This window comes from Macrosteles quadrilineatus, unplaced genomic scaffold (genome assembly GCF_028750875.1).
Source record: "Macrosteles quadrilineatus isolate MER2022 unplaced genomic scaffold, UCM_ALF_1.0 Scaffold_2__2_contigs__length_208266976, whole genome shotgun sequence".
NCBI lineage: Eukaryota > Metazoa > Arthropoda > Insecta > Hemiptera > Cicadellidae > Macrosteles > Macrosteles quadrilineatus.
In genome coordinates, this window is record NW_026542595.1 from 114450341 (window position 1) to 114476461 (window position 26121).

At 35.3% G+C, this 26121-nt stretch overlaps 1 protein-coding gene across 6 annotated transcripts in view; it reads left to right on the plus strand.

Moving 5' to 3' along the window:
- The window catches only part of LOC128985514 (transcriptional enhancer factor TEF-1-like), a 130962-nt gene that overhangs the window by 86697 nt on the left and 18144 nt on the right, over positions 1-26121 (plus strand). For all 6 annotated transcript variants that reach the window (XM_054405089.1, XM_054405085.1, XM_054405084.1 and 3 more), the window contains exon 3: positions 15818-16063. In XM_054405089.1, coding sequence (XP_054261064.1) covers positions 15818-16063 — 246 coding nt within the window. The remainder of the gene's footprint in view (positions 1-15817; positions 16064-26121) is intronic.

Sequence of the window (26121 nt, forward strand, 5' to 3'; positions counted from 1 at the left end):
TTTCTCAGGAGACAGAATCCATCATACAGACTATAACAATCATACGAAGTATGTTTAAATTTAAACCAAACACAACTATGAACTCTCAAATATTTCGATACAAGGTCGGCGACACTCTTCCATGTCTCAACGATTTTCCCAAGTATGCCTTTTCAATGTTCCTTATAAATTCCAGCATGTTAAAAAGATATTCTCACCGTCCGGGTTGATTGTTCCAATGTAATTTGTATGTCAGACTTTTCGACGCGAGATCCCTACGATAAGTGATGAATGGAGGCTTGTGGAGATGAATGGAGCCAAGATGGCGGCCGGAAACCGAGTGGAGACTGGTCAGATTATATGCTGGGTAATCTGTAATCAGTGATTATATCGTGCTGCAGCGCAGCTTCTTGCACTACGCCCAACAAGCGGGCTGTAGGTGTAGAAGAGGGGCTACTGTAAAGGAATACTCCCTTGGTGTTTGAAACATATTTGCGTATGGCTTTTAATTTTGTTATGATACGAGAGGACTGGACTCGTTGGGCGAATAAAACTACCAGTTTACAATAAATTAAATTGAATTATTGTATGTCAATGCGAAAAAGAGTGATTTACCTGCTTCAATCAAATACGATTAATTCCCATGTTATAAAGATAGTCAGCATCACTGGATCTTTGTAAGTGAACTCTAGGAAATAGGCGTTGGACTGGTGAAAAGGGTTGTTACAAGAAAATCCTCAATTTGCTGTAAGTTGGGAACACTAATATTGCCTTCTCAAAGATAGCCTATTAAACTATGTATTCTTGTGCTGTTAAGTAAAAAAATAGGCCCGATCCACCTTTATTATTTTTCTATAAAGGTGTGAATTGCCTTAATCGATTGCCAATGTAACATCTTGTATGTGTACGGCCTTGTCATTTTGTAGAGCGTAAGTGTAGACATCGAAATATTTTGGAAGACATGTTTTTTTCATTCGTATGCTACAAGGGTCATTCATTTCTTAACCCTTTTGGGGGCCAGTACGCTCGCAACTGAAAGAAAAAGACCGAGGAGTGAAAGAGAGCTTCATAATGTCTTAGGTTAGGCTATCAAGTTAGGCTAGACTTGGCTTTAAACCTAGGTTTGTTAGGCTATAAAGTTAGGTTAGGTTAGACCATCAAGTGAGGTTAGGTTAGGCCGTCAAGTAAGGTTAGGCCATCAAGTAAGGTTAGGTTTGGTTATAAAGTAAGGTTAGGTTGGGCTATGAAGCTAAATTAGTTAAGCTATCAAGTGAGGTTAGGTTAGGCCGTCAAGTAAGGTTAGGTTAGGTTAGGCCATCAAGTAAGGTTAGGTTTGGTTATAAAGTAAGGTTAGGTTGGGCTATGCAGCTAAATTAGTTAGGCCATCAAGTGAGGTTAGGTTAGGTTCCCTAAGCTGGCTTACACTTGGAGAAAGAAGGAAGAGAGTAAGAAAAGGAAAAGAAGAAGTAAAGAGCGACGAAGAGACAATATGAGCTCAGCATGTTTAACACAACATGAGTCACCAGAGACAAAGAGACAAGTTAACTGGCCTAATTGTTTGGTCGAGCGGCGCTGCTTTGAACTGGTTTGAACATTACAATGATATAGGCCTGCATGACTGTGGACTTATAATAAGATACTAAACCATGGGATAGTATGGTCACTAGGTGTATGAAAAATATCGCAAAATTTATCTTAACGAAAGGCATGCACTTGAAAATTCAATAACATATTTAATTTAATGACGACAAATTTTAAATTTAAATCTTACATTAAACCTTCTAAACAGTTTTTTTATAGGTTTTTAATTTTATGTAGGTGGTAATTTCTGCGAGAAAAATGAAAATAAATTTAATGCGACGACAACAAACCTATTAAACACGTCTGATTATTTCAGAACAGTTTCATTTCGTATTAAGACGCCGTAATAATGTTACCGCGTTGTTATATTTTAGTTCATAACTTATTTTATCTTAGTTCCACTTTTTATAAAAAAATAATTTATGGAGTAAAATACGCAAAATAACGCGTGTGTTTTTACGTGAATTATTCTATAAGAATTCTACTAATACGTTCCTATTGGAAGTTTATGATAAATACCCGATTATGGAATTTTATAGACTATTTAGCGACACATACTTTTAAAGAGGTGTTGACAAAAATTCTTTTGGAAGAGGTTATTTTTTGTTCCGTTGTGATATCTGCCATATTTTTATTCCCAATATTGTGAAAGTTTATTTAAATTTCCTGAAATTACTGAGGTTAGGTAATTTTAAATAGTATGAAAATAGGAAGAAATTAATTTTCTTTTAAATTCATATAGTGATACATTTCAGAGCTTTTTATATTTAGGATAAAATATTAATAACTTATTTTATAATTCATTTTATTTATAAATTAAAAATAAATAAATTATTTTTTTTATTTGTTTTTACTATCAAACTATTTTGGAAAATTATTAAAAAATTACAGAAATTATTTCGTGCATAGGTTATTTAAAATTGAATAAAAATAGTTAAAAATATAGTAAAATTTGTATGATGTAAATAATTCTATATTAAATTTAATCCTTCTTTTATTTAATATATATTTATGCAAAAAATACATTTACGCTAGAATGACACAATTAATAGTGCAACACATTTATTATAATAAAGTAAATTACACTAGCAATTATTTTTCATTATTACTCTTACTTAAAAATGTTTTGTATATTATTTAAGTAATAATAATTGTGTATATTATTTATGGAAGAAATTAATTAATTTGAGTATTTTTCGGTACGATACGATTTTCATCCGAATGAAATCTCATCAACTGACGTTTGCGAAAATGACACAAAATGCAGTAAACCTGTGTGCATCAGTTGCTGAAACCCAACCGCTGTGGCCAACCCCCGCCCGAAACTCACCCCAACGTTGTCCCCCGACCCCACATTATTATTTCATAACTCCCCCCCTTCTCCCCCCCCGCGATAAATCCCCAGCCCCTATTAATTACGCCGGCAAAAACCTATACATCGCTTTTATTAGTATTCGCCTCCGCCGCCGACGCGCAATTAAAATTGAACACATCCATTATGGCCGTAAGTTTTGGCGGTAATTCATACTAGATTGGCGGGAAATATTGTGTTGTCGGTTATAGTGGTTTGTCACTGTTTTGACATGTTTAAGAATATGGCAGTTTAAAAATAAAATCAAAATACCTATGTTAAATTTTGATGGTAAATTGAAAAAAAGGAGAACTGTAAAAGCCCTTAGCCATGTGCATAATAATTTATAAATTGTATGATTTGTTATCTTTTTGGTCCCATTAACCTCATTAAGGATTTTATCGATTTTATTAGCTTTCATGACTGGCACTTACTGTTTTGGTCATTACATTTTTTTACCGATTGTTATATCATTTTATGTTAGTTCTCCCTCATCAAAATCTTTTATTGAGGTGATATTGCCGTCATTGTATTGTTTTATTCTGTTTTTACTGTAATATGGTTAAAATCGCGTAGTTGTGTATTACTCGATAGGCTTCAGTCTATTTTAATGATTTATTTATTGTTTTGTTTTGTTGTAAAACTTAGTTATATTTATTTTGATTTTCTTCACTCGAAAGTTCGCTTGAGTGTTTTCATTGTTTTGTTTATTTTATTATTTTACTCTTCTTTCTTGTATAATTGTTTTTAAATATTTTTAAGTTTATTTGTACAGTATTCTTATTTTGTTTATTTAACTTACCTTTATTCGAGTACTTTTTGTTTTACCAATTTATTGCAACTTATTATTTTTGTTGGTTCTTTTGTGTAGTTTTTCGCAGTGGTTTTGTATTGTCGAGAACTTAGACGCAATCTAGACTCGATGGCCCAATACAAGTTGTTGAGATCGATTAATTCTAGGGAGCTGAAGTTTGCCAATCAAGTATCAGCAACACTTGAAGCTGCGGCTTCCATCTTATACTGTAATGAGGAAGTTGGGTTTGTTGGATAACCACTGAAGATTGTTTTATAAAAATACCCCCGCTGCAGAAGACCTGCATTCACATTTTTCCATTTGTCTGAATGGATTTTTACCAAAATATTTCCAAAAACTCGTAAAATTTATTCCTTATTTCAATAAAATTAGATTAAAACTAGTACTTAGATTTGCTGCTACGAGGAAGGGAAAGGGGTTTTAATAATTATTTATAGAATAGAAAGTGAATAAATTTGTAAAATTTGATTGAAATCTAAAAGCTGAATCACTACTTCTCCAATTGTCATAGCACGTGGGCAAATACATTCATTATGTTGACTACTTTTAATGTTTTAATCAAAACAATAATTTTACCAAATAGGTACTCATTGAACTACAGTATGTTGTAGACATGAGTAGATCGTAAATCAAATTAAATCATTCATTTTAACATAACATTTTTTTTTTTTTTCAAAGCGACTAAAAATTTGCTTACAAATCTACTTTATGTATTGTATAAATTCTTCCTCATCATCGTCATTTTAAGCATGTCAATACGGGAACGTTACGAATTCTTTGTTTTTGTGCGTATTTCTAAAATATTTGTGAAGGACTATTGGGATACCGTGTTAGGGTATCTTTAACAAATTGAAGTTGCAGTAAACACAGTTGAAGACAGCCTTGTTGGGATATTGATATTAGGAAGTAAGAGAGAGAGGGGGGGGGGGGGGTGTGAGAGAGAGATGAAGCAGAGGAGACCGTTGAGAGATCGATCGTTGATGAGTTAATTGAAGTCTGACTGGAGGCCTAAACTGACAAGGAGGGCCTATAGAAGATATTGGTGTCTGGGAAAATTGTGAAATTTATTTGGAAATAAGACTACTCAGACAAATTAAAATTACTGGGAAATTTGAGGCTTGAACTTTTGAACTGACGGGAATCAGCTTAAAGATGTTATTGGTACATGGGAAATCAGGGAATCGGGAAAGAAAATGAGGGAAACAGGGAAATTAGACCTGAACCGATGCGGGGAAGCCTACGGAGGCGATTTTGTCTGGGAAAATCGGGGATTTTAATGAAAACAAATTATACTACTCGACAAATGGATGTATCCGAGAAAGTGTTCAATTAGTTAAATATTTCAATGTAGGCCACGTCTATTAACAGTAGCCTAGAATTATTAAATCTCCGTTCTGGAAATGACCATCTGCAACTAATACTAATACTAATACTAATACTAAACTACAAACTCGAGTTATCGAATATGAAACGATTTTATTCGGCTTAGCAATTTTTTTAAATCGTAGCAAACAATGAATATCGAATATCAGGAAACCCAGGAAATGGTATGGCAGAAAATTTACTGTAGATTCTTGGGCTAATTTAACGGATCAGACCATTTGAAATAAACAAAGGGTTTGAAGAAAATTTGGTGAAATGAAGTAAGTTTGTAAAATGCACAACCACTGGATCTTTTTTTATGACAGTTAAATTAGAATGGGTTTTAGGCAAATCTAATAAAGTAGCCATCTGAGATCAAGAGTCGACTTAAGACGTTCAAGAAAGAAGCTGTAGTGACAAACGGAGTTATGGAAGATGATTTATTTTCTTTTAACCTTAAGTTTAAGTTGGGCAGATTAAAGGGTGTCATGTAAACCTAGGGAATCAAAATTTATTTGTAAAACACAATACACAAATATTAGAACTAAAGTATGTGGCAGTGATTTTCCAAATGTCTCTTGAGTTAATTAAAATCTAACTACTAGGCTAAACCTAATTAGCCTAATATATTCTATAAGGGAATTTAAAGAAAACATTTAAACAATCTTGGAGTAGAAGGATATGGCAGGGAGAACTACCCACAGAAGTCGTTTGTGGAATTGAACAATTTTTATATGCAGTATTTAATAGTTGTTGGTTGTACTATACATCATTTTAAAATATATTTTAACATTCTTTTTGCCTCAACCTTTCATCCTGTGGTTGATCTCAAAGATCAGATGCTGCATTTTTGAATACCTATTGGCCTATATAATGTCCTATGTAAGAAATGATTCACAATCATTTGAATTAAAATGTCAAAATGCATAACCATTCCAACAACATAATTGAACAAAGTGAAGCTTCGCGTAGAACAAAGCTGGACTAGGTTCTCGTTTGGTGAACAGGTTACAATGTTGGTGAAGCGAACAGCAATGTAGTGCTGTCTTTATTGCAACTGTTTGGTCTAGGGCTTGTTACTGTTACACTTGTTTTGTTGTCCAACTTGTTCATTACGGTTCCCTCCAAAACTTGACCATCGCTTGTTAGGCTGTGTTTTTGGAGGTTTGAATGATTCGATCGATTGTCAGGAATAAAACAGAAAATCGGCGATCTTATTTGCTTAGAAAGTCTCATAAATTGATCTTAAAGGAGTAACGATTTATTGTCTTTTAGTTAATTTCAATTAATAAAAAAAATGTTTAGAGTAGTAGTTCGTTATATTTGGAAAGAATGAATGTATGTATATTTTTTATAAAACTTACAAATCTAGGTTTAGTATTTTGTTAAAATGTTATTGATTATTAGTCAACGAATTGAAAAATGAATAGTAGTTTAGGTGGCAAGACTTTTTTTCTCGAGAAAATCGTTACTGAATTTATTTTAAAGCCTACATATTCTATTTTTTTGTTACAAAATCTAATCACATAAACTATTGGCCTATTAAAAAAAGTGTTGGTAGAAAACTGTCAAAATGTAATACAACCCCACTATATAAACTTAAATATAATTATGAACAGTATATTTGAGCTCCAAAGTTTATATCTCAATTATTTCCCAAATGAGAGTAAATTCGTCAATAATTAACAATGCCACTTTCATGCTGTTACTGTTCATACCATTTTAATTTACTAAATATGTCACCATGAAGTGAACCTCGTTAAAGGTTACGAATTCTGTTATGAACAATTTAAACTTCTGAACTTGTTATCGAGGTGACGTGTGGCGGGGTTTATCAGCTGTTATCTCACCCCAGGCATTCCCCGGAAGGTGTGTCACCTAGTCACGAAGCGTATGTAGCGTCACTTCTTCATCTGTGCGTGCCGTACAGTAGTCGGTGCTCCCCCCACTCCGTGTTCCTAGTACGGCTATCAGTAGGATCTGTTTGCGTGCCCCCCACCACTCACCCCACTCAAACTCCCGGCGATATTAAAACCCACATTCCAGGCCGCGAGAGCTGCTATTATGCACCAAATTTACAGCTTATAAACGATACTGGGTAATGGTCGCTGTGCCCCTAAATAAATCCCCCCTCCGGGGGGACATCATGACCCTATAACTTGCCAGTAGCTCTGTTTTCGCCCCCTCCACGCCGCCGGCGCGACTACGATTATCTCTTTTGCCTGTTTTACTGTTCCGCCGTAAAACGGTTTAATACACCTCCCCGTCGGCTGCAGCCTTTTACATTTTTACGAGAATTTTAATTGTTTTAAGTTACGCCGAGGGGAGGTTGGAGTTTACCTTTGTTAATATTTGACCAGTTGGGAGCTGTACGCTGGAATTTTATATTCGTGAAAATGCGATTTTTAAAAATCTGTTGGATGACTATTTTAAAATATACGTAAGCTTACAGTGTTCCTATTTCAAAGGATATATACAGTACTACTAAAATATTCCTCACAAAGCAAATAAATGTTTAGTACTTTTATTTTATAGTTGTACATATTTATTTAAATTTTTTTTATATTTTTTCAAAATTATATATACACCTACTGTATTTCAATAGACTATTCCTATTTTAAGGACCGGAATTCGGTTGTATTTAAATTTAGGTGAATATGCAGTTTTTAGATACAATTTTGCATGTTTATTTATACATTGTTAAATATTCACCCATCGATTGCTGCATTTTAAAATGTTAAGTCTTTTTATTATTATTTTTTATTTAATATTTTTTATTTAATATTTAATATTTTTAAATATTTAATATTTAATATTTAATATTTAATATTTAATATTTAATATTTAATATTTAATATTTAATATTTTTATTTCAAATATTTGAAATTATATCACCATTCGTATTATATTAAAACCATATTTCGATTCTATACGTGATTGTATATTTATATTTTATTAAAATATTCAATTTGTGTGACAAATCTATGTAATATTTTTTGGTGTATATATTTCTCAAGTTAGTATTTCCTTATAAATTAACCAAATTATAAAAGTGTTTTTGTTTTACGAATTATGTTTTAACTACAAAACTTAGATGGGTTTTTTTAAATACAATCTCAAAGACTTTAAAAATGGTATACAATAATACTATACTATAAAATGGAATATTATAAATATCCGCTTGTTACAACTTAAAAAATTTATAACTTAAAAAAAAATACAAACTAACAGTAAAAATGTGCTAGAAACGGCAAAACAATTCAAGCAGCCTATATTGATTGTGTGCATCCTGGGTTACAATGATCGAAATATTTTCGCAGTGGTTTTAAAAATATACGTCCTACCCACCATCACAAACAATCCCTAATAAAGCTGTCAAAAGGTTAACAGACTAGATATAAAATCTTAGTTTTGAATCGTTAAGTAGATGTCCATATGCAACTCTTATCGCCTTTTATCGTCTCTTAACTCTCTCAAATACAAAACGCGTTTGACTGATTGGGATCAAATAGGGTGACCCTTGCTTATTATTAGAGACGGGGAGATTTAAGATAGAGGGGGGCTGGTATAGGAAGGGTGGTTTTGTAGCAAAATTCAGTACTATAGCCTGTGTGATGGAATCTTGTCTCCTAATACTACTTCTACCTGAGGAGTGGCCAATTGTTTAATGCCTGGAATAGTCCCAAGTAGATGGGGGGTTAGGAGACAGGTTCCATCATACAGACTAAAGTTAGCCATTTTTAGCTTGTTAAAGACATCATTCAGTCAAGTCAATGTGTTTTTTTTTCTATTTGGCCAAAATGCATCAACCAGATTGGCTTTTAGTAATTATTTGTATGTACAAGTAAGGGAGTTTTCAGTTGCTTTATTATATGTTTAGATAAAAGGTTCATAAATGAATCTTATCTTCGGACTTGTCTAATGTACAATAAGTATATGTTTTGTACTTAGGTTTACTAATACGGGGAACACCGCAATAAGTGTTGTTAAGTTTTATTAGAATCTCCTAAATCCAAGCATTTCCTATTCAAACGCGATCAGACATAAAATATGCTTAAACAGGCAAAATTAATTATTGTATGACGATAAGATAGTAATAGTAGTAGTAGTAGTAGTAGTAGATTGATAGTTTAAAATAAAATGTGTACAACTTAAAATGAACGGAATATCTACCTCAAAGTATATACAGCAATGGAATAAATTAACAGCATTGTGTACTTATGTGTTGTGTAATAGTGGTAAGTCAATGTAAAGCATTGATTTTGAATAGTGCAAAGATAATAAATAAAATGCTTTCTACATACATTGTGCAAAAGAAACCTGAGTTTTTCTCAGCTGATTTTTTATAGCTGATATACATGGACCAAGTTGGTGTAAGCTTTTAGACAGGAAATAATAAAAAATCCCCCTTTTAAAAATCGCAAAGCAATATTTTCGTCTCTGTTTCTTCGCATTGTGTAGTCAAACTTAATGTAATTAAAACACCCGGCTTGCTACTTGATTCGTTCTAACTCTTTACCTCCGTTTTAATTTTAACGCTGACTTTCTCATTTAAATCTTTCGGAGAACAAAGTTTTTAATTAATCTTCTGTTTCGGTTTTGATTCAAACTTCGCGAATTTTACCGCGTTCTCTAAGGGGATTCGCTGTTTTAAATCGTGTTACGATTTGTGACTTATTCTTAGAGTTTAATTTAAATGACACTCTGTTCGGAAGGAAATTTGAAAATTGATCGGTTGGATGGTGTATTTATTGCATTACAAGGGCCTAAGGTGACTCCGTCACAAATTGTAGTTCAGAGTTCCAGAAATGTGGTCGAAAACATTATTTTAGGGTGGTAATTAACTATATTTTTACTTCCTGCACCACTCGAAGACAATTAAATAATTCAACGAAAATTTCGTACATTGAACATATCTATAAGTTAGTTATATTGAATTTTAGCCTCCTGATCGCATTTAAATACTATAAATTGGTGTAAAATACCTGCATTTATGCGATCTTGTTTGTAGCTGAGTTGCTACCGGTTTCAACTCACATTGGAGTCATCTTCAGGCAGTTATAAGATGTCTTCTCGCTTCATTCTAAGGTCCCAAAACCCCCTCGATCCCTCGCTTCATCTATAAGTTAGCTCCCAAAACAGTCTATCTATGTATATTATGTATTTCTGTTTATGGAATAAAACTTCTAAAATCTTAGAAAGAAAATTTTTTAAATCTAAATATTGAACGATAAAAGTACCTCAGGACCAATAATAATTTAAAGGGAAAGGTTTTCACAGCAATCATAAACTCCGCCAAATTCTTTTTCTTAAAGTAAATAAAACATGTAACGACGTGGATTTTCATTTTGTTGCAATGAAGACAAAACTATATTAAATAGTAAGTTTGACTATAGAAGTATTCGCCTGATTGCCTTAAAACAGGTAAACTAAGTAGTGAAAGCCAGTTGAGCGAAGCAAACACGATTAAAATTTTTTTATGAAGAAATTAAAAAAAAGTGTATTTCTATAGATAGCCAAAATAATAATATGTCTTCTAACTTAATAAAAATTTTAATTGTACTGTGAATTTATTAACACGTTTAACAAATGTTAAAGTATAAAGACAATTTGAGGTAAATTTAAAATGAACAAATAAATTTTACTTTATTTTAACACTTCCAGCTATATTTTGCATGGAATTACCAAGTAAGTAGTACAGACGTTTTTTTAACTCTTAATTTTATTATCGTATTGACCATCTTCCAACAATAAAAATATCCGTAAAAACGGCAAATCAAAAGAGAGAAATCTGAAAAAAATCGGGCTGAAAAGTCCGCCCTGTAAGCCACCGAATTGAAAGTAAGCGTAGCATTGAATCAATAGACACTTGTTGGAGTCCCCTCCCTCTTGCGATCAAACAAAACAGATAAAGGAAACTCTTTAAATATTTTACACAAGTTTTCCCACCGAGCGCTTTTATTCCCAGATTTACGCTTTTTGTTTTCTTCCCGCCGTTTTATTGGCGCTTCTTATTTCTCTTGATTTATTACTTCTTTATACACGTTCATTGCAGTATTGTTTGACAGATTGTTTTTAATTAAATCCTACTCGGTTCTTCAGCTTTGTTGCTACCCTTTGAGCGCCCCTTTGATTACAGATTTGAAGTTTCTGTTTTGTTGGACCGTTTTGTTTTCGAATTATCAGTTGTTTTGGAAGACAATAAATTTGTTTTTGACTATAGATTGTTGTTTCTATGTGTCGAATAAACGACACTGTTCGCCCTGAATGCATCCGAACATCTTGAAACCTAAGTGTATTTTTCAACAGTACGGCATATGTGTTTCTTTCTCTTTGGCTTCAATTAAAACATTAAGGATTGATAACCTTTTATTTGGGTCGAAACTATGACTGGGTTGAGCCTGTATGATGTGACCTGTCTACTGCTCCTGTGTCTGGGACTGGCTCAGGCTTTAAGCCGTTACAGAGTGGTATACAAATATTGCAGGTAATACAAATTACGTGCAATGTACCAAATTATCATTGACTCCACTATAAAGACTTACTGGGAGCGAGCTGGTGTAGTGGTTAGAGCCTGGGACTTCGGTCCGTGAGGTCCCGGGTTCAAATCCCGCCAAATCACCAATGGATTTTATCTAAGTGATAATGCCGCAACCCCTAGGTCTAGCCTGAAGTAATGTGAAAAACAATCCCGGGCTCCTGCCTAGCGTCCTAGGACAAAAAACTATAAAGACTTACTAGATAGTTTATTTGTGGTATCATTTCACCTCTTTAGCAGATGGTATAACGGGGATCAATGCCACTTAACGCTAATTCCACTATATTGAAAGACCGGAGGATATTGTGGATTTGTAGTAACGTTTTAACTTTCATAGATTGTACAATTGACTCTCGATGCCACTAACTAACGGTAACTCCACTATATCGACAGACCAGATGATATCATTGATTTGTGCCAACATTTTACCACTTTTGTAGACAGTATGATGGGTTTAATGCCACAAACTGACGGTAACTCCACTATATTGACATACCAGATGATATCGTTGATTTGTGCCAACATTTTACCACTTTTGTTGACAGTATGATGGGTTTAATGCCACAAACTAACGCCAACTCCACTATATCGACTGGCTGAGCAGCCCAGGGCCGGTTCGCCCACGTGTGAGTCATCATCTCCCTCCAAAACAATAGTGATGTCGCGCCAACGCGGGAAACCCGGCAGCAAGTTTTCCACCTTCGTTGTTACATATGATACATTCTTATTATCCATTCATTGAGGTGTTATTGGTCACAGCCATGGCTCATTAAAAACTATTAGCTAATAAAAGCCATTAATTTTAGGAAGTTTACCTTTGTTAAATACTAAAAGACTACAAATTATCATTTACAATTAATACAGAAACGGAGTGTGTATTTCACGGTACAGTAACATATATGTAATCAACGGTACCTCACTCATTATTCATACTCCTTCACTTGAAACACCATTGTAACAATTGACCGTCAAACACATACAGCGCTCCCGCACGGTCGCCAATGGTCGGTTTTGTTACGGCGAGTGATCAGTGATGACCAACGGCCGGCGGAGCGCTCGTGACGTCACAGGCCGTTGACCCTCGCCGTAACCTCTACTCCGCTGTTTATAAACAAACGTGCCATGCCCTAGTTGTCCTCCGCCTCACCCACTGCTTCTAATTGACTACTGATATGTCAACTGCCAATCTGGTCGAGTAAGTTACATCCTGCTGTCTTTGTTGCTGAAACATTGTTGGAGCTCTACAAATGTGTTTCTGTGTGAGGAATATCAGTATCACTAACCTTGTGTGCTCTAATTGATCTATCTTCAGGTACCTCGATATGACGAGCTTATCGATTTACGTAGTCACTTTTCAGGTTCCTGGATAACATGAGTTTATCGATTTATACAATCAATATTCAGGTACCTTGAAATGACGAGCTTATCAATTTACGTAGTCACCTTTGAGGTTCCTGGATAACATGAGTTAATCGATTTATACAATAAATATTCAGGTACCTTGACATGACGAGCTTATCAATTTACGTAGTTACTTTTGAGGTTCCTGGATAACATGAGTTAATCGATTTATACAATAAATATTCAGGTACCTTGACATGACGAGCTTATCAATTTACGTAGTTACTTTTGAGGTTCCTGGATAACATGAGTTCATCGATTTATACTATCAGTATTCATTTATCTCGATATGACGAGCTTATCGATTTATTTTGTCACTCTTCAGGTCCCTGGATAACATGAGTTTATCGATTTATATTATCAATATCCACGTACTTCGATGAGTTTATCGATTTATACTATATTCAGATAATATTCAGACCATCGATATGACGAGCTTATTGATTTGTTTAATTGCTGTTCAGGTTCCTGTGCAACCTGATGTTATCGGTTTATATTATCAATCTTCAGGTTCCTCGGTATAAATGAGCTTACTGAATTTGACCCACAATTTGGAGGAAAGGGGTTCAAATCACACCAAACCCCAATGGATTTTAGCATGTGATATAATGCCCGGGAGGTTGGAGTCCACTTGAAAATCTTTTAACCTATCTTTATTGGGGGATCTCCCACCACGAAAATCAATTAATTATATAACTTAAGTTTTAATGGTTTTCTTAACTTTTTATGATCATACTATTAACTTTATTCAAAGCTTACTTTAAAATACATTGAACGTTTTTAATCTCATAAAAAAATTGCATGGGATAGTTTAGAAAAGAATCTGGTAGTTTACTTAAGGAAAATGATTTAAATGTAAAATTTATAATTTCTAATTCACATAAATGAAACGTACTTTATTCACAGTTGAGTTATCAAAACTGAAGTATGAAACTGAATAAATGTCAATTGGATCGGATTTAACTTAGACGGGACAACTCTTAACAATTCTTAGAATTGAAGGAAATGTCATAAGTTGAATATCAAGTTTGTCTTCGTGGCAAGATCAAATTAAAGCTAGTTTGTAGTTTCACTAGAGAAATAGTTGTTATTTACGTCTGTGTCGACCTTTCTTCGTTTTGTTGGCATCATGCTTCATTTTTGTCTAAAGGAGATTAATAAAAAATTACTATTCAATACTGGCTGACCAACAGTTTTTGTGAATGACTTTTTAGTTTTAAGCCAGGGTTAAGTTAGGTTCGCTCTTGGAACAAACAGTTCAAGCAGAACATTTTTATTATATGGATATAATAGAATGCATTTTCCAACCCTAGTCTATAAATGTATAACCATACTGGTTTTCAAACCTATTCACTATACAATACAGGGTGAATAAAAAGTCAAGACCCCCCCCCCCTCTAATATTTTTCCAAGTAAATATACAGAGATATCCTTTTGGTGGTCGAGCAATCTTAGCAGGAAGTTTCATTTTATCATTTTGAAATTTTTGAGTGTCCCCCCAAAAGGGGGGATTTGGGTGGCAACTCAAATATTTTAAATGTAAACCCCCTTCAAGTGACACCTCATTTTGAAGTGTTTGCAAAAACGTAAAGAATGGTGAAAACTATAGGTCGCTATCTCTTCTCTATCCAAAATGGTAGCCCGTCAAATGTTGTGGAAAATCAACGGTAAAATTGTTAATATTGGCTGCCATTTAAGATAGAGAAGAGATATCGGGCTCTGGTTTTCACCATTCTTTAAGTTTTTGTAAACACTTCAAAATGAGGTGTCACTTGAAGGGGGTTAACTTTTAAAATTTTTTAGTGTCCCCTAAAAGGGGGGATTCGGGGGACAACTAAAAATGTTTCAATAGAAACCCCTATCAAGTGACACCTCATTTTGAAGTGTTTAAACAAACTTAAAGAATGGTGAAAACCAGAGCTCACTATCTCTTCTCTATCCAAAATGACAGCCAATATTAACAATTTTACCATTGATTTTCCACAACATTTGACGGGCTACCATTTTGGATAGAGAAGGGATAGCGACCTCTAGTTTTCACCATTCTTTAAGTTTTTGTAAACACTTCAAAATGAGGTGTCACTTGAAGGGGGTTTACATTTAAAATATTTGAGTTGCCCCCCAAATCCCCCTTTTTGGGGGGACACTCAAAAATTTCAAAATGATAAAATGAAACTTCCTGCTAAGATTGCTCGACCACCAAAAGGATATCTCTGTTAATTTACTTGGAAAAATATTAGAGGGGGGGTCTTGACTTTTTATTCACCCTGTATATTAAATCGGACTAGTGTAGGTTAAGTTAGGTTTTGCTATGGCCAGACCTGACAGAAAACGCACTATTTGTCAGAAACCAGAAGTATGATTAATTCTTTCTCGTTTTAGCCCATTCAGGAAGAATTTGATAAAACTATTTTAGTGTATGTTAGTTTTGGCTGTCTACTTCTAACCTCTTATGCCGTCAGGTAACCACCGTCGCTATAGTCTATACGATGGAACCTGTCCCCTAACCACGACTATGTTGTGGACAGGTTCCATCGTACAGATTATAATGTCAGATCCACGTAAAGGAGAAGTAAAATGACTCGGTCTTAACAATGAATTCCCAAGGTAATGTGAAGATGTCCCTCGAAGCAGTCGGTTTCAACTTCTACGTCAACATTTGTGGAGTTTACAAATTTGACACTGAACCTATGACCGTATCGAGCTATTTACGACATGACACCTGACTCACGACTCTTTGACTAGTCGTTCTTGTTTCAACCATTGGTCTTACTTATGACTTCCTCCGCAGGTTTCTCGACTGCTGGCACCATTTCCTCGGCGTGGACTCCGACCAGCTCCGGGCCACCGGGCGCTGACCCTGACTCCAAGTCGCAGCTGGACGTCGGCGACTGTGACGACGACAAGGATCTGGCGGCAGCGGACGCCGAAGGAGTCTGGAGTCCGGACATCGAGCAGAGCTTCCAAGAGGCGTTGGCCATCTACCCGCCATGCGGCCGTCGCAAGATCATACTGTCGGACGAGGGGAAGATGTACGGTGAGTAAAGGGATTTCATAAGATTTACAGTGGGATGTAGTCAGGGGTGGTTGCTTTTGAAAAAGTTTCCCTCCCAGTCCATTGAATTAAAAAGTCAATAACTTATCTCCTGTAGCTCCTGGACTCATATAGGGTGTCCAGAAGCGTTGCGTCTCCCGAGCGCCGAAGGCAAATGAGTATCCCCAGCGCCGAGGCCATACATTACCAAAGGGTCTGCTCAGTGATGCAGAAGTGACGAGGGTTAATACCTTCTATTTTAAAATCGTATCAATGAGCTTAATCTGTGAAGCAGTAAAGGTTAGGTTAAGTAACCCTCAGCCGCCACGAATCTTTGCGGAAGGTATAGTTTAGGTTAGGTTAGGTTAATCATTCAAGATTAAGTGCGAACATCTCAATAGTAAGAAGTCGGTAAGCTGAATTAAAAATATTAATTAAATGTTAATTTAGAATTCGAAACGTATCACGTCTGCAATGGAATGTATGTAAAATTAACGTCATTCCAGCGCTGATTGTGACAAAGCAACAAAAAACATTTGGGGCACACGCCTTTACCGTAGTTCGCTGCTTTTGTGAATTCCAATTCGGCTGTCAAAACTGTCAGATTATGCCAGATAGCCTGCTCGGCGCTGGGGAGACGCGGCGCTCGGGAGATTCGGCGCTCGGGAGACGGAATCGTCCTGAAGAGCCCGTCATCCATCCCTATCTTGTGCCAGGTCCCTCAGATGACCCTAAGCTCACAGCCTCCTCCACTGTTCTTCTCCAGGTGCCGCAAGGTCTTCCTCTCATTCGTGTTCCTTTCAGGTTTCATTCTAACGCCTTCTTCTCAATCAGTGTCGGGCTTTCAAAGGTCAATGTGTAAAAAAAAAGTAATTGAAAACCGTACGTTGTCGACTGCTCCAATTTTATTTTCATTTCCATTCTAAATAGTTAGGTTCTAAATAGTATCGGATGGTTTAAGCTAATGCAATTCTTTAGAATTTCCCTATTTTTTACGTCAATATCTACATTTTTTTGAACAGCTCCGAGCTGTTTCCATAGTTTTACATTGGATCTAGTGTTGTACCTCGTAACCTTGGTCTACGCTTAGGGCGTGTCCGAGTTTACCCGCAAATGTCACAGGCTTGTATTCGTTTCAATACTGTAATGTCAATTCAATTTGATGAAAATATTTATATCTTATTATTGTTGTAATCTTAATACTCGCAATACTCTTTTACACTGACGAAGGACATTCAAACTTGCCGGGAGCGTCGATTATTTTTACAACGTTTTATACTTCGACCAGAGATGTCGTCGCATAGGTCAGCTAGAATAGTAGTTAATGATGTAATGGAGACGTTTGTATTACATTTAAGTTATATTGCTTGATTGTGACATAAGCTGGATGGAAACATTTTACTACCTTTGTAAATAGGATGTCTACTTCGGGATATAAAGGAGGGAAGGGGGGGGGGGGTGCCGTGTACAAATCTTGATTTTTTCCATCAATCGTAAATTTACATTTGAACTGGTCAAAAATAGTCGCATTTGTAACGTTATTGTTTCTATTAATGGGTATGTGATTTCAGACTATAGGTTAATCAGCTAAAAACAACAAAAAAGCGGGTGGGCATTAATTGCGCCAACTACTCTAGGAAGCCACCCGGATGGCGGCCCTCAATGACTGTATAGTAGAGTCGGTTAGGTTAGCTTAGGTTATGTTAGCTTAGGTTAGGTTAGGATAGGATGGATAAGGTTAGGATTACACGTAAACAAGAACATTCCTTCTGCCGGAAACTCACCCCAACCTAGTTTTGTGCTTGGCGCAATTAAGGAACTCTTGGCGCAATTAATGCACTACCCGAAAAACAACATTAACACATATTAAATTTAATACAAATTCTTGTAGCAAGTGTAAGGTGAGCACGTGGAAAATTATCTCCGAATAAACTTCCCCGAAATTTCTTACAGACGATTCCTTATCTCGATGACGGGGTCAAGATTTAATGCAAATGGCGAACGACGGTGTACGTAGGAATGTTGCAATCTGTCGTCCACAGGGGGGGGGGGGTTGGTCACGTGGTAGGGGGGTCGAGGGGGGGTCACAATAATTGTCCCCTGTGATGAATTTGTGTTGCGTCCAAGACACTTCCGAAAAGCTATTTCGCTCTGGCGATTTACATGAAAATGAACAATGTGGACTTTTCCCTGCACAAGAATCCGAGCATGTAGGGGTGAGTTTATTTTTTGTGAAACTGTGGGAGTTTTTGTTTGTATATTTTTTTATTACTGAGTACGCACAAGTTATGGTTAGTGTAAAATAATGTTTAGGGGTGGAATCAACAATCTGATTTAAATCTGGGTGAAGTTAAATTAGTTTCAGGTTCAGATTAAATTTTTATTTATATCTTGAATGAAGACAGTTCATTGATAAATGGGCTGAACTGCGCTAGAGAATTGTTTATTTTAAACTATGGGTATTACTAGAAAATGAGGGTTGCATAATATTCCTTTTAGCGAATTTCCCTATAGGGAAGTAGCTATTACCGTAGGTCTCATGGTAAGACCTAAGCCCAGGACCGATTTACTTTTTCATTTTGATGTCCCCAGAGGCCAAAAACACCATTCGTTCAAATTTTTATATATCTATATATATATATATATGTGTGTGTGTGTGTGTCCATCCGCACGATAACTTGAGTAATTTTTGTCCGATTTTGATAAAATTTGGTTTGAAGGTGTAAGGCAGGATAACCTTGAATGAGTTCGCGAACCAGCATGATCGGACTATGGGAACGGGGGTTTATGGGGGGTTTTATGGGGTAAAAATAGGTTTTTCCCATTTTTGACCCTAAAACACAAAATTTCACAATTTCTTTTTAAACCATTTTGTAGAGCTTAAAAAAACAAATAATTTAGTATATTGAAGCGTTATTATGCGCCTAATTGTTACGGAGAAAATTCAAAAAAATTGTAATTTTAAAATTCCCATGTTATTCTTATGGAGAATAAGTCAACTGTTGTAGTTTGCTTGTTTATGAACATATTTTGATCAAATTTGAAAAATACATTAATTTCTTACTAAACCACAGTACCTTTTAATATTTTACATTAAAAAAAAAAACTTTTACCCTCCCTGTTGCAGCAAACCTAAGTACTCATTAAACTAATTCTGTTTAAATAGGGAATAAATGTGATATTTTTAAGGAGACATTTTAGTTTAAATCTAATCAGGCAGATGGAAATTCGCTAAGTCTGCAGGTTTGCTGCGGCGGGGGTATTTTACGTACAAATTTAACATTTATGGCTTTCAATTATTTATAGTCTGAAGTTTTTGTTTTATGTTTCGAGTCAAACTGTACACATATTTGTAAATATATGTACTGTAAATTATAAATGTTATAAAATAATAAAGGGTATGCAGAGTAGACATGTTTTTACAAAATTGGTATATATTACTAAGAGGTAATTTTTAATTATTTTATATCTAACGTATTTTTTATTGGTCTCCCACTTTTTTGTGATCGCATATCAAAACAGAATTAATTTCTTGCATCGTGTATAGTTTAAATAAAATATGTAGACTGACATTTATGAGTGTAGTACAAATTATTTCGATTATATAGTAGTGTTAGTAGCTTTTCCATCATGTTAGATAAAACGTGTTACATCTTAAAAATAAATTTACATTCGAAGACAATTTCAAAAATTCTTTTTTAGTGTATGAAAAAATATTGCAAGTATTGCAGTTCCTCAAAATACTAATTTTAAGACGTAACATTTTGTGTACGAATAGAAATATATACAGTGTAAACTAAAACTAAAAATGTTTACGTGTACGGGTTAACCTATTTCCCTTATGAACTTATTTCTCGAGTTACAATTAGTGGGAGTAGAAACACCGGTGGAATTCCAAGCCGGCCACAAAAGCAGAACGGATTCGCCAAGAAATTCCCGGGTCAGGAGATAAGTTATTTAGCAGTTGGTCAGCTACCGTGGTTGTGTAATTGGAATAAAAGTGTGGGAGGAATCTCCGCAGGTAAATATTGTGTTGTAAGGTTGGTATAGTTAGGATAAAATTGCCCAAAAATAACGTGGTTAGACAGAAAGGAGGAGGGAAATTAAAGCAACAGTTGTGATCCATTCGTTGAGGTTAAGTTATTCCTTAGTTATTCGACACATAAACGAATAATTGATTTAATGAAGAGGCAACTTCCTTAGGTTATGCCGCATTGACGTTTTCACTCTTTTGCGACGTTATTCAATCTTGAATGTATGCCTCTTTGACGTAACATATTCTTGAGGTTATGTCACCTTGACGTTTTGACGTTTTTGTGACGTTTTCCATCTTGAATGAATGACTCTTTGACGTGGCATATTCCTGAGTTTTATGACACATTGACGTGGCATATTCCTGAGTTTTATGACACATTGACGTGGCATATTCCTGAGTTTATGACACATTGACGTGCCTTATATTCCTGAGTTTATGACACATTGATGTTTTGACGCTTTTGTAACGTTATTCCATCTTGAATGTATGACTCTTTGACGTGACACATTCTTGAGTTTGTGACATATAGACGTTTTGACACTATTGTGACGTTATTTCATCTTTAATGTATGACTTTTTGACGTGACATCTTCTTGAGGTTGTCACCTTGACGGTTTTGATGCATTTGTGACGTTGTTCCATTTTGAATGTATGACTTTGACGCGACATCTTGTTGATGTTATGTCATATTGACGTTTTAACTCTTTTGTGACGTTATTCCATTTCTCTTTGACGCTATAAATGATGACTCATTGACGTTTTTATCCTTCAATTTATATGACTTTTCGCCGTTTTGACGTTTCACTTTATGACTCTTTGACGTTATGATCCATCGATGCCATTACTATTTGACGTGTTTCCTCTATGCATCACAATTTCTTGACGATGGCTTCCGCATTTTGACTCGCTGCCACAGTAGCTTCTTTTCACTATTTTCTCGAGGTTGTATCTCGCCCACTTCTACAACACCTTGGAGTCATATACTTCTAAAATATTTATCACAACTACCTTAGCGACACCTAAATTCAACTCCTTCGTCACCCCAACCCCTCTGATGTCAGTGACGTTTTCATTTCAATAAGGAGCGTTTGACTGAGAGCCGACACATCATATGACAATAGCGGATTCCTCTCTCCCCCCTCCCCTATAAGGGGTTGCGTGTACACACTGTTAATTAATTATACATGCGCGTGTGTGTGTGTGTGTGCGTGTGTGCTTCGCCCACAGCGGGTCGGTTGTGTCCTGATTGCGAACAGTCCAGATTGCGAACAAGGGTAAAATCGTCCAGACTGCGAACACCTCAAAAATGCTGTGGACTACCTGAACACGAGTCGTCCAGACTGCTAACAAATATTTTGGAATCTGTTAAGATGGTTTAGTCGCTGTTGTTGAACGTGAGTTTTAATTGCTTGTTTTTGATGTTTTTAGGTAATGATTGAGTTGGAATGTGATTGAATGATTCATGTTGTAATGTGTAATGCATATAGGCTACATGTTAATTTGGATGTAAGATGTATGTAAGTATTGTATTTGTTTTAGTTGCTATTTAAATTGCTCGTTGACGATGTTTTTTTTAGGTAATGATTGAGTTTGGAATGTGGTATTGGCAAATGCATGTTATTTCGGTTAATTGTGTTAAACTATAGTCAGTATCTCTTATATACGTCAGCGCTGTTCTTTGTGAACCAAACTCCTCCGTTATTTCTGGGCCGATTTTAACGTTTGAGGTGTCAAATAATTCGTCTCAATTTGTAGTTTTGCATAAAGGTTTTAGAATTTAAAAACCCTTACCCTTAAGGGCATGAGAGGCTCTCAAGGGTCGCATTTTCCCCATAAGAATTACATTGAAAACAAATTTAAAAACAAAAACAACTGTATATAAAAAGAAACTCACCAGCTTTTTCGGAGTAAATATTGATGTTTGTAATCATTAAGAGGTTATAGAGAAATCTAAACTCAATCAGTTTTGTTGGAAGAACAGACAATTTCTTGAGTTAAAAGGAGAAATATTGAAAACAGGTGGAGGAGACAATTAATATGAAATCTTATACGTATGAGAAGAGTAGAGGAGAGGCCTGGTCTCACAGTAAGGAATCCAGGTACACAATCACTTGGGGAGATGAATCATTTTTGCCAGTTATGCTAAGCAACTTAAAAACATGAAGAATATACAACACATGTTGTCACAGTGGTAAAGTAAACCTACCTAAAGTCCGATCAAATAAATACATGCAAGAAATGTTTACTGGTTTACTGGTAGCTTTAAGTCGGAAAACATTTGTAGAAAACACTAAAAAATAAGGCCGGGTCCAAAAAATGCTAAAATAAACGAAGCGTTTATTATTACAAAGCGCTATTAAATAGCGTGAGTATTTCAATTAGTTACAATCATAAGCATTTAGTTGGGTCTTTTAAACTGATCGAAAATTATGACTGTTATTACTGTAGTTTTAAAATAACTTCTGTATAATACCGGTACTTGACAGTTGCTTGATTTCGAGCATCAGGCACCCTAGTTCATATGAAATTATTGTTTTATTTCTTTTACTCTGAGATTGTTTGGTTATTGTTGTTGCTTGTTCAAGTCAAACACATTATAATTAATTTTAAATAAACAGCCACGTTAAATACCTATTATCAGGACGAATTTGTGAGTTTGGAAGGATTTGTCTGTTAATATACAATCGGCTTTACGTAAAATTATACTACGTCTCATAAAGATAACCTCTTCAAGAACATTCATCCTCTCCATTATGTATATTACCAGTCTTAAGTTGTGATTTAGGCTAAATCATTTTGTTAAGGGTTTCTATGAAAGGGTTGAAAACCCCGACCACTCAAAATGTGTTCGCAATCAGAAATCCTCCCCACCCCACGGACGACCCCCTCCACCTCGTAGGCCCAAACATGTTCGCAGTCTGGACTGTTCGCAATCAGGACTGTTCGCAATCAGGAGGACACCAGCGGGGTTACTCCGTTCTTTGTTATTCGGCGAATTTTACGGTTCGCTGTTCGTGTCTGTTTTTTCTTTCGTTTTTGTCGTGGGGATAACCGACTGGAAATGTGCAAAAGTCCATTTTAAACATGTGATGAGTAGTCAGTTAATTTAACAAAGGTTTTGACATCGTTGTTGGATTGATTAGTAACTATTTTGTGATATTTTTGTTTTTGGTTATGTATCGCGTCATTGAAAAGTAGTTATTGAGTCCACAGTCCAGTAATACGGGGTTTACTTATTCGCTACTATAAAGGAGCGTGCTATAAAAATGTATCTCTCCGCTATTGAATTTAATTCATTTAATTCCGTTTGTGTTTAAATATACTGGATTGTAAATCTGTGTTAATATTAAGTCAGATGGGTTACTTATCAGTAAACATTGATTTTGAAATGTCCAAGTAATTTAGTTATCTTCCCTGACTAACGCACAATTCGATTACGAACGTTCGATCATGTTTCAGTTATAATTTAATTTTTAGAGAACTTTGAAAAATATTACAATTTGGAGTACTAAAACAATATGGAGATATGGGATGGAATTAGAACGATAAAATGAGGGATGTAGTACGATTATTAATCTAGTAGTGAAAATTGGACAAATTAAAATTAAGGTTGGATTGGAATGAAATAAATAAACAATGTGGGGAATGAAATTGGAATTAAAATAGAGATTTTTGGTATACAACAGGCACTGGTTATTTAAATGTGTGGGAAATTTTCAAGTAGAGGGCCACAACCAAGATGTATGGAGTAAAAGTGTATGGAGTACCAAGATGTATGGAGTAAAAGTGTATGGAGTACCAAGATGTATGGAGTACACTTTTACTCCATACATCTTGGACCGCAACCATTAAAATCGTGCCTATGCATGTTGGGTTACCGGTTATGGCAGGTTAGGTTAGATTTGATTAGGAGGTGAGGTTAGGTTAGGTTAGGTTTGCTTAAAAGGTTAGGCAAGTTTACTTCATTTGCAATAGACATAATTCAATACTGTAGTGTCGGACTTGTTGAAAAGGCCAAACGCAAAATTTGTTAGGAATTAAAACTATTCTTTGAAATCAAATTGGATAAATACTGGGAACTGTGACATAAAATTTGAAAATATAGCAAATTTCGGGCTAGAGTGAAAACAAACCAGGAATAGTGTAGGATTTGCAAGATGACGAAGAATATCTAGACCAGAACGTTCATTGCGTGATGGTCGAGATCGTTCTAATTCTATTCATATTAAATCGTCTCGCTCGGGATGGCGTTGTTTTTGCACACTTTGCATCAAATATGCATAAAAACCGCAACAACGGGAAAAACGCAACATAATTTGGAAAGTGTGAAAAATGTTATGCTGAGTGTAGGAAATTTATTTAATTTTTTATATAAACGCCATACACGTTATAATGATTTTTTTACATGTATGTTTTTTCTTAAATTACATTTTTTTTACCGTCATCAAAGAAGATATGGTTCTATACTTTTCTGTAACGACTAAAAGCTGCCTTTAAGTCATTAATGTTGTTTGTTGTTTCAATTTTCTCAATTCTGTAATTGTTTTCTTCCAATTGAAGTAATTAGTTCATTTATTGGATCAAGAGGGACCATTACAAGTTTTTGCATACATTTTGGAAAAGATTTAAATTGGAAAGAAATATTCTAAAGGAAATTTACATTGTGACATTGAAGACTTCAATATCAATCCTAAGAAATAAATTATACTCTAACTGATCAAGATTAAAATCGTTGTGTACTTTATTATTTTTTTAGCCTCAATTATTCCTATTGTTTGTTATCCTTTGCGTTCAGCAGCTAGCTTGATGGAGCAAGAAGTATGTAATTTATTTACATAATAAATTATTAATTAAAAAATACAGATTCTAACCAACTATCCGTTTACAATCGGTTTCATTCGTAGTTTATCAATATGTTTTCATCGGAACCTGTTTTGAGTGGTAATTTAAGTTCTAACCCATTCTCTTTATTCTCTGATTCTATCTCGACCATAATTTAATAACTTCAGAGCTCAAACGGTGATTACTGATTACGGAAATCTTTGAGACGACAAATCGCAAAGGATGAAGCGGGGCGAACAGTTGAGCGGGAAGATAAAGAAAGTTGGGCGAAAACAATGATGGCCGTTATATATTCCGGCGGAAAAATGCTGCAAAGTTAATTTCTAAGTGCGAGGGACTGAGGAGGCGGGGTGGGGAGAGGACAAAGGGAGGAATGCGCCTTTGTGGAGCGGTGATTATCAAAGGATTGAAACGGCGAAGACGCAGACATAAACCTAGAGAAGCATTGGTGGGGGGGGGGGGGTTGGTTACTGGTCGTGTAGTCCTATTCCGCCCGAGTTTCATTTCGCCCGTAGCCTAATTAGTCTCAATTCGCCCGCGGTCCCAGATTAACCCTTATAATCCTCAGCTCTACCTGCGTCAGGAGTCTCATTCCATCCACGAAGGCGGAGCCCCGCCTCCTAGGATCTCACCCTCCCCCAAATATGGAAAAGCTTCAACAGTAGGCCTAATCTATATTTATAAATGTTTACGACATAACAGATTAATAACATTTACCGCCCATGTGCTGTTAGTTACTGTATAATTGTCTCCCCGTCTAAAATGTGTTAATAAGCGAGTTAAATTATTTGGATTATAGCGTTTAACGGTAAACAGAAACATACAATAACACTGCAATCCATTCAACGATCGAGTTGTTACGGTCAAGTTTATTTTTATGATTCAGGAGACTGAAATAATATACGTTGTTCAAAAAGAGAAAATGAAAATTGTTATCCAAATCTTACAGCTACAAGAGTTATGAAACCTATTTTGACAAATGAATCCATACTTTCAAAACTTCGGGACAAGTTCTAAGAGAAACTCCACTGAAAAACGTGAGAATGATGCAGGGAATATACTGTGACTGGCAGACAACACGTTAAAATACGTTAATAAACTTTCATGGTGTTGCTGCTTGCTGCTTTAGCTTATTGAAAGTGGATTATGACTGTGTTTTAACCCAGAGTTTGTGGGTCAAACA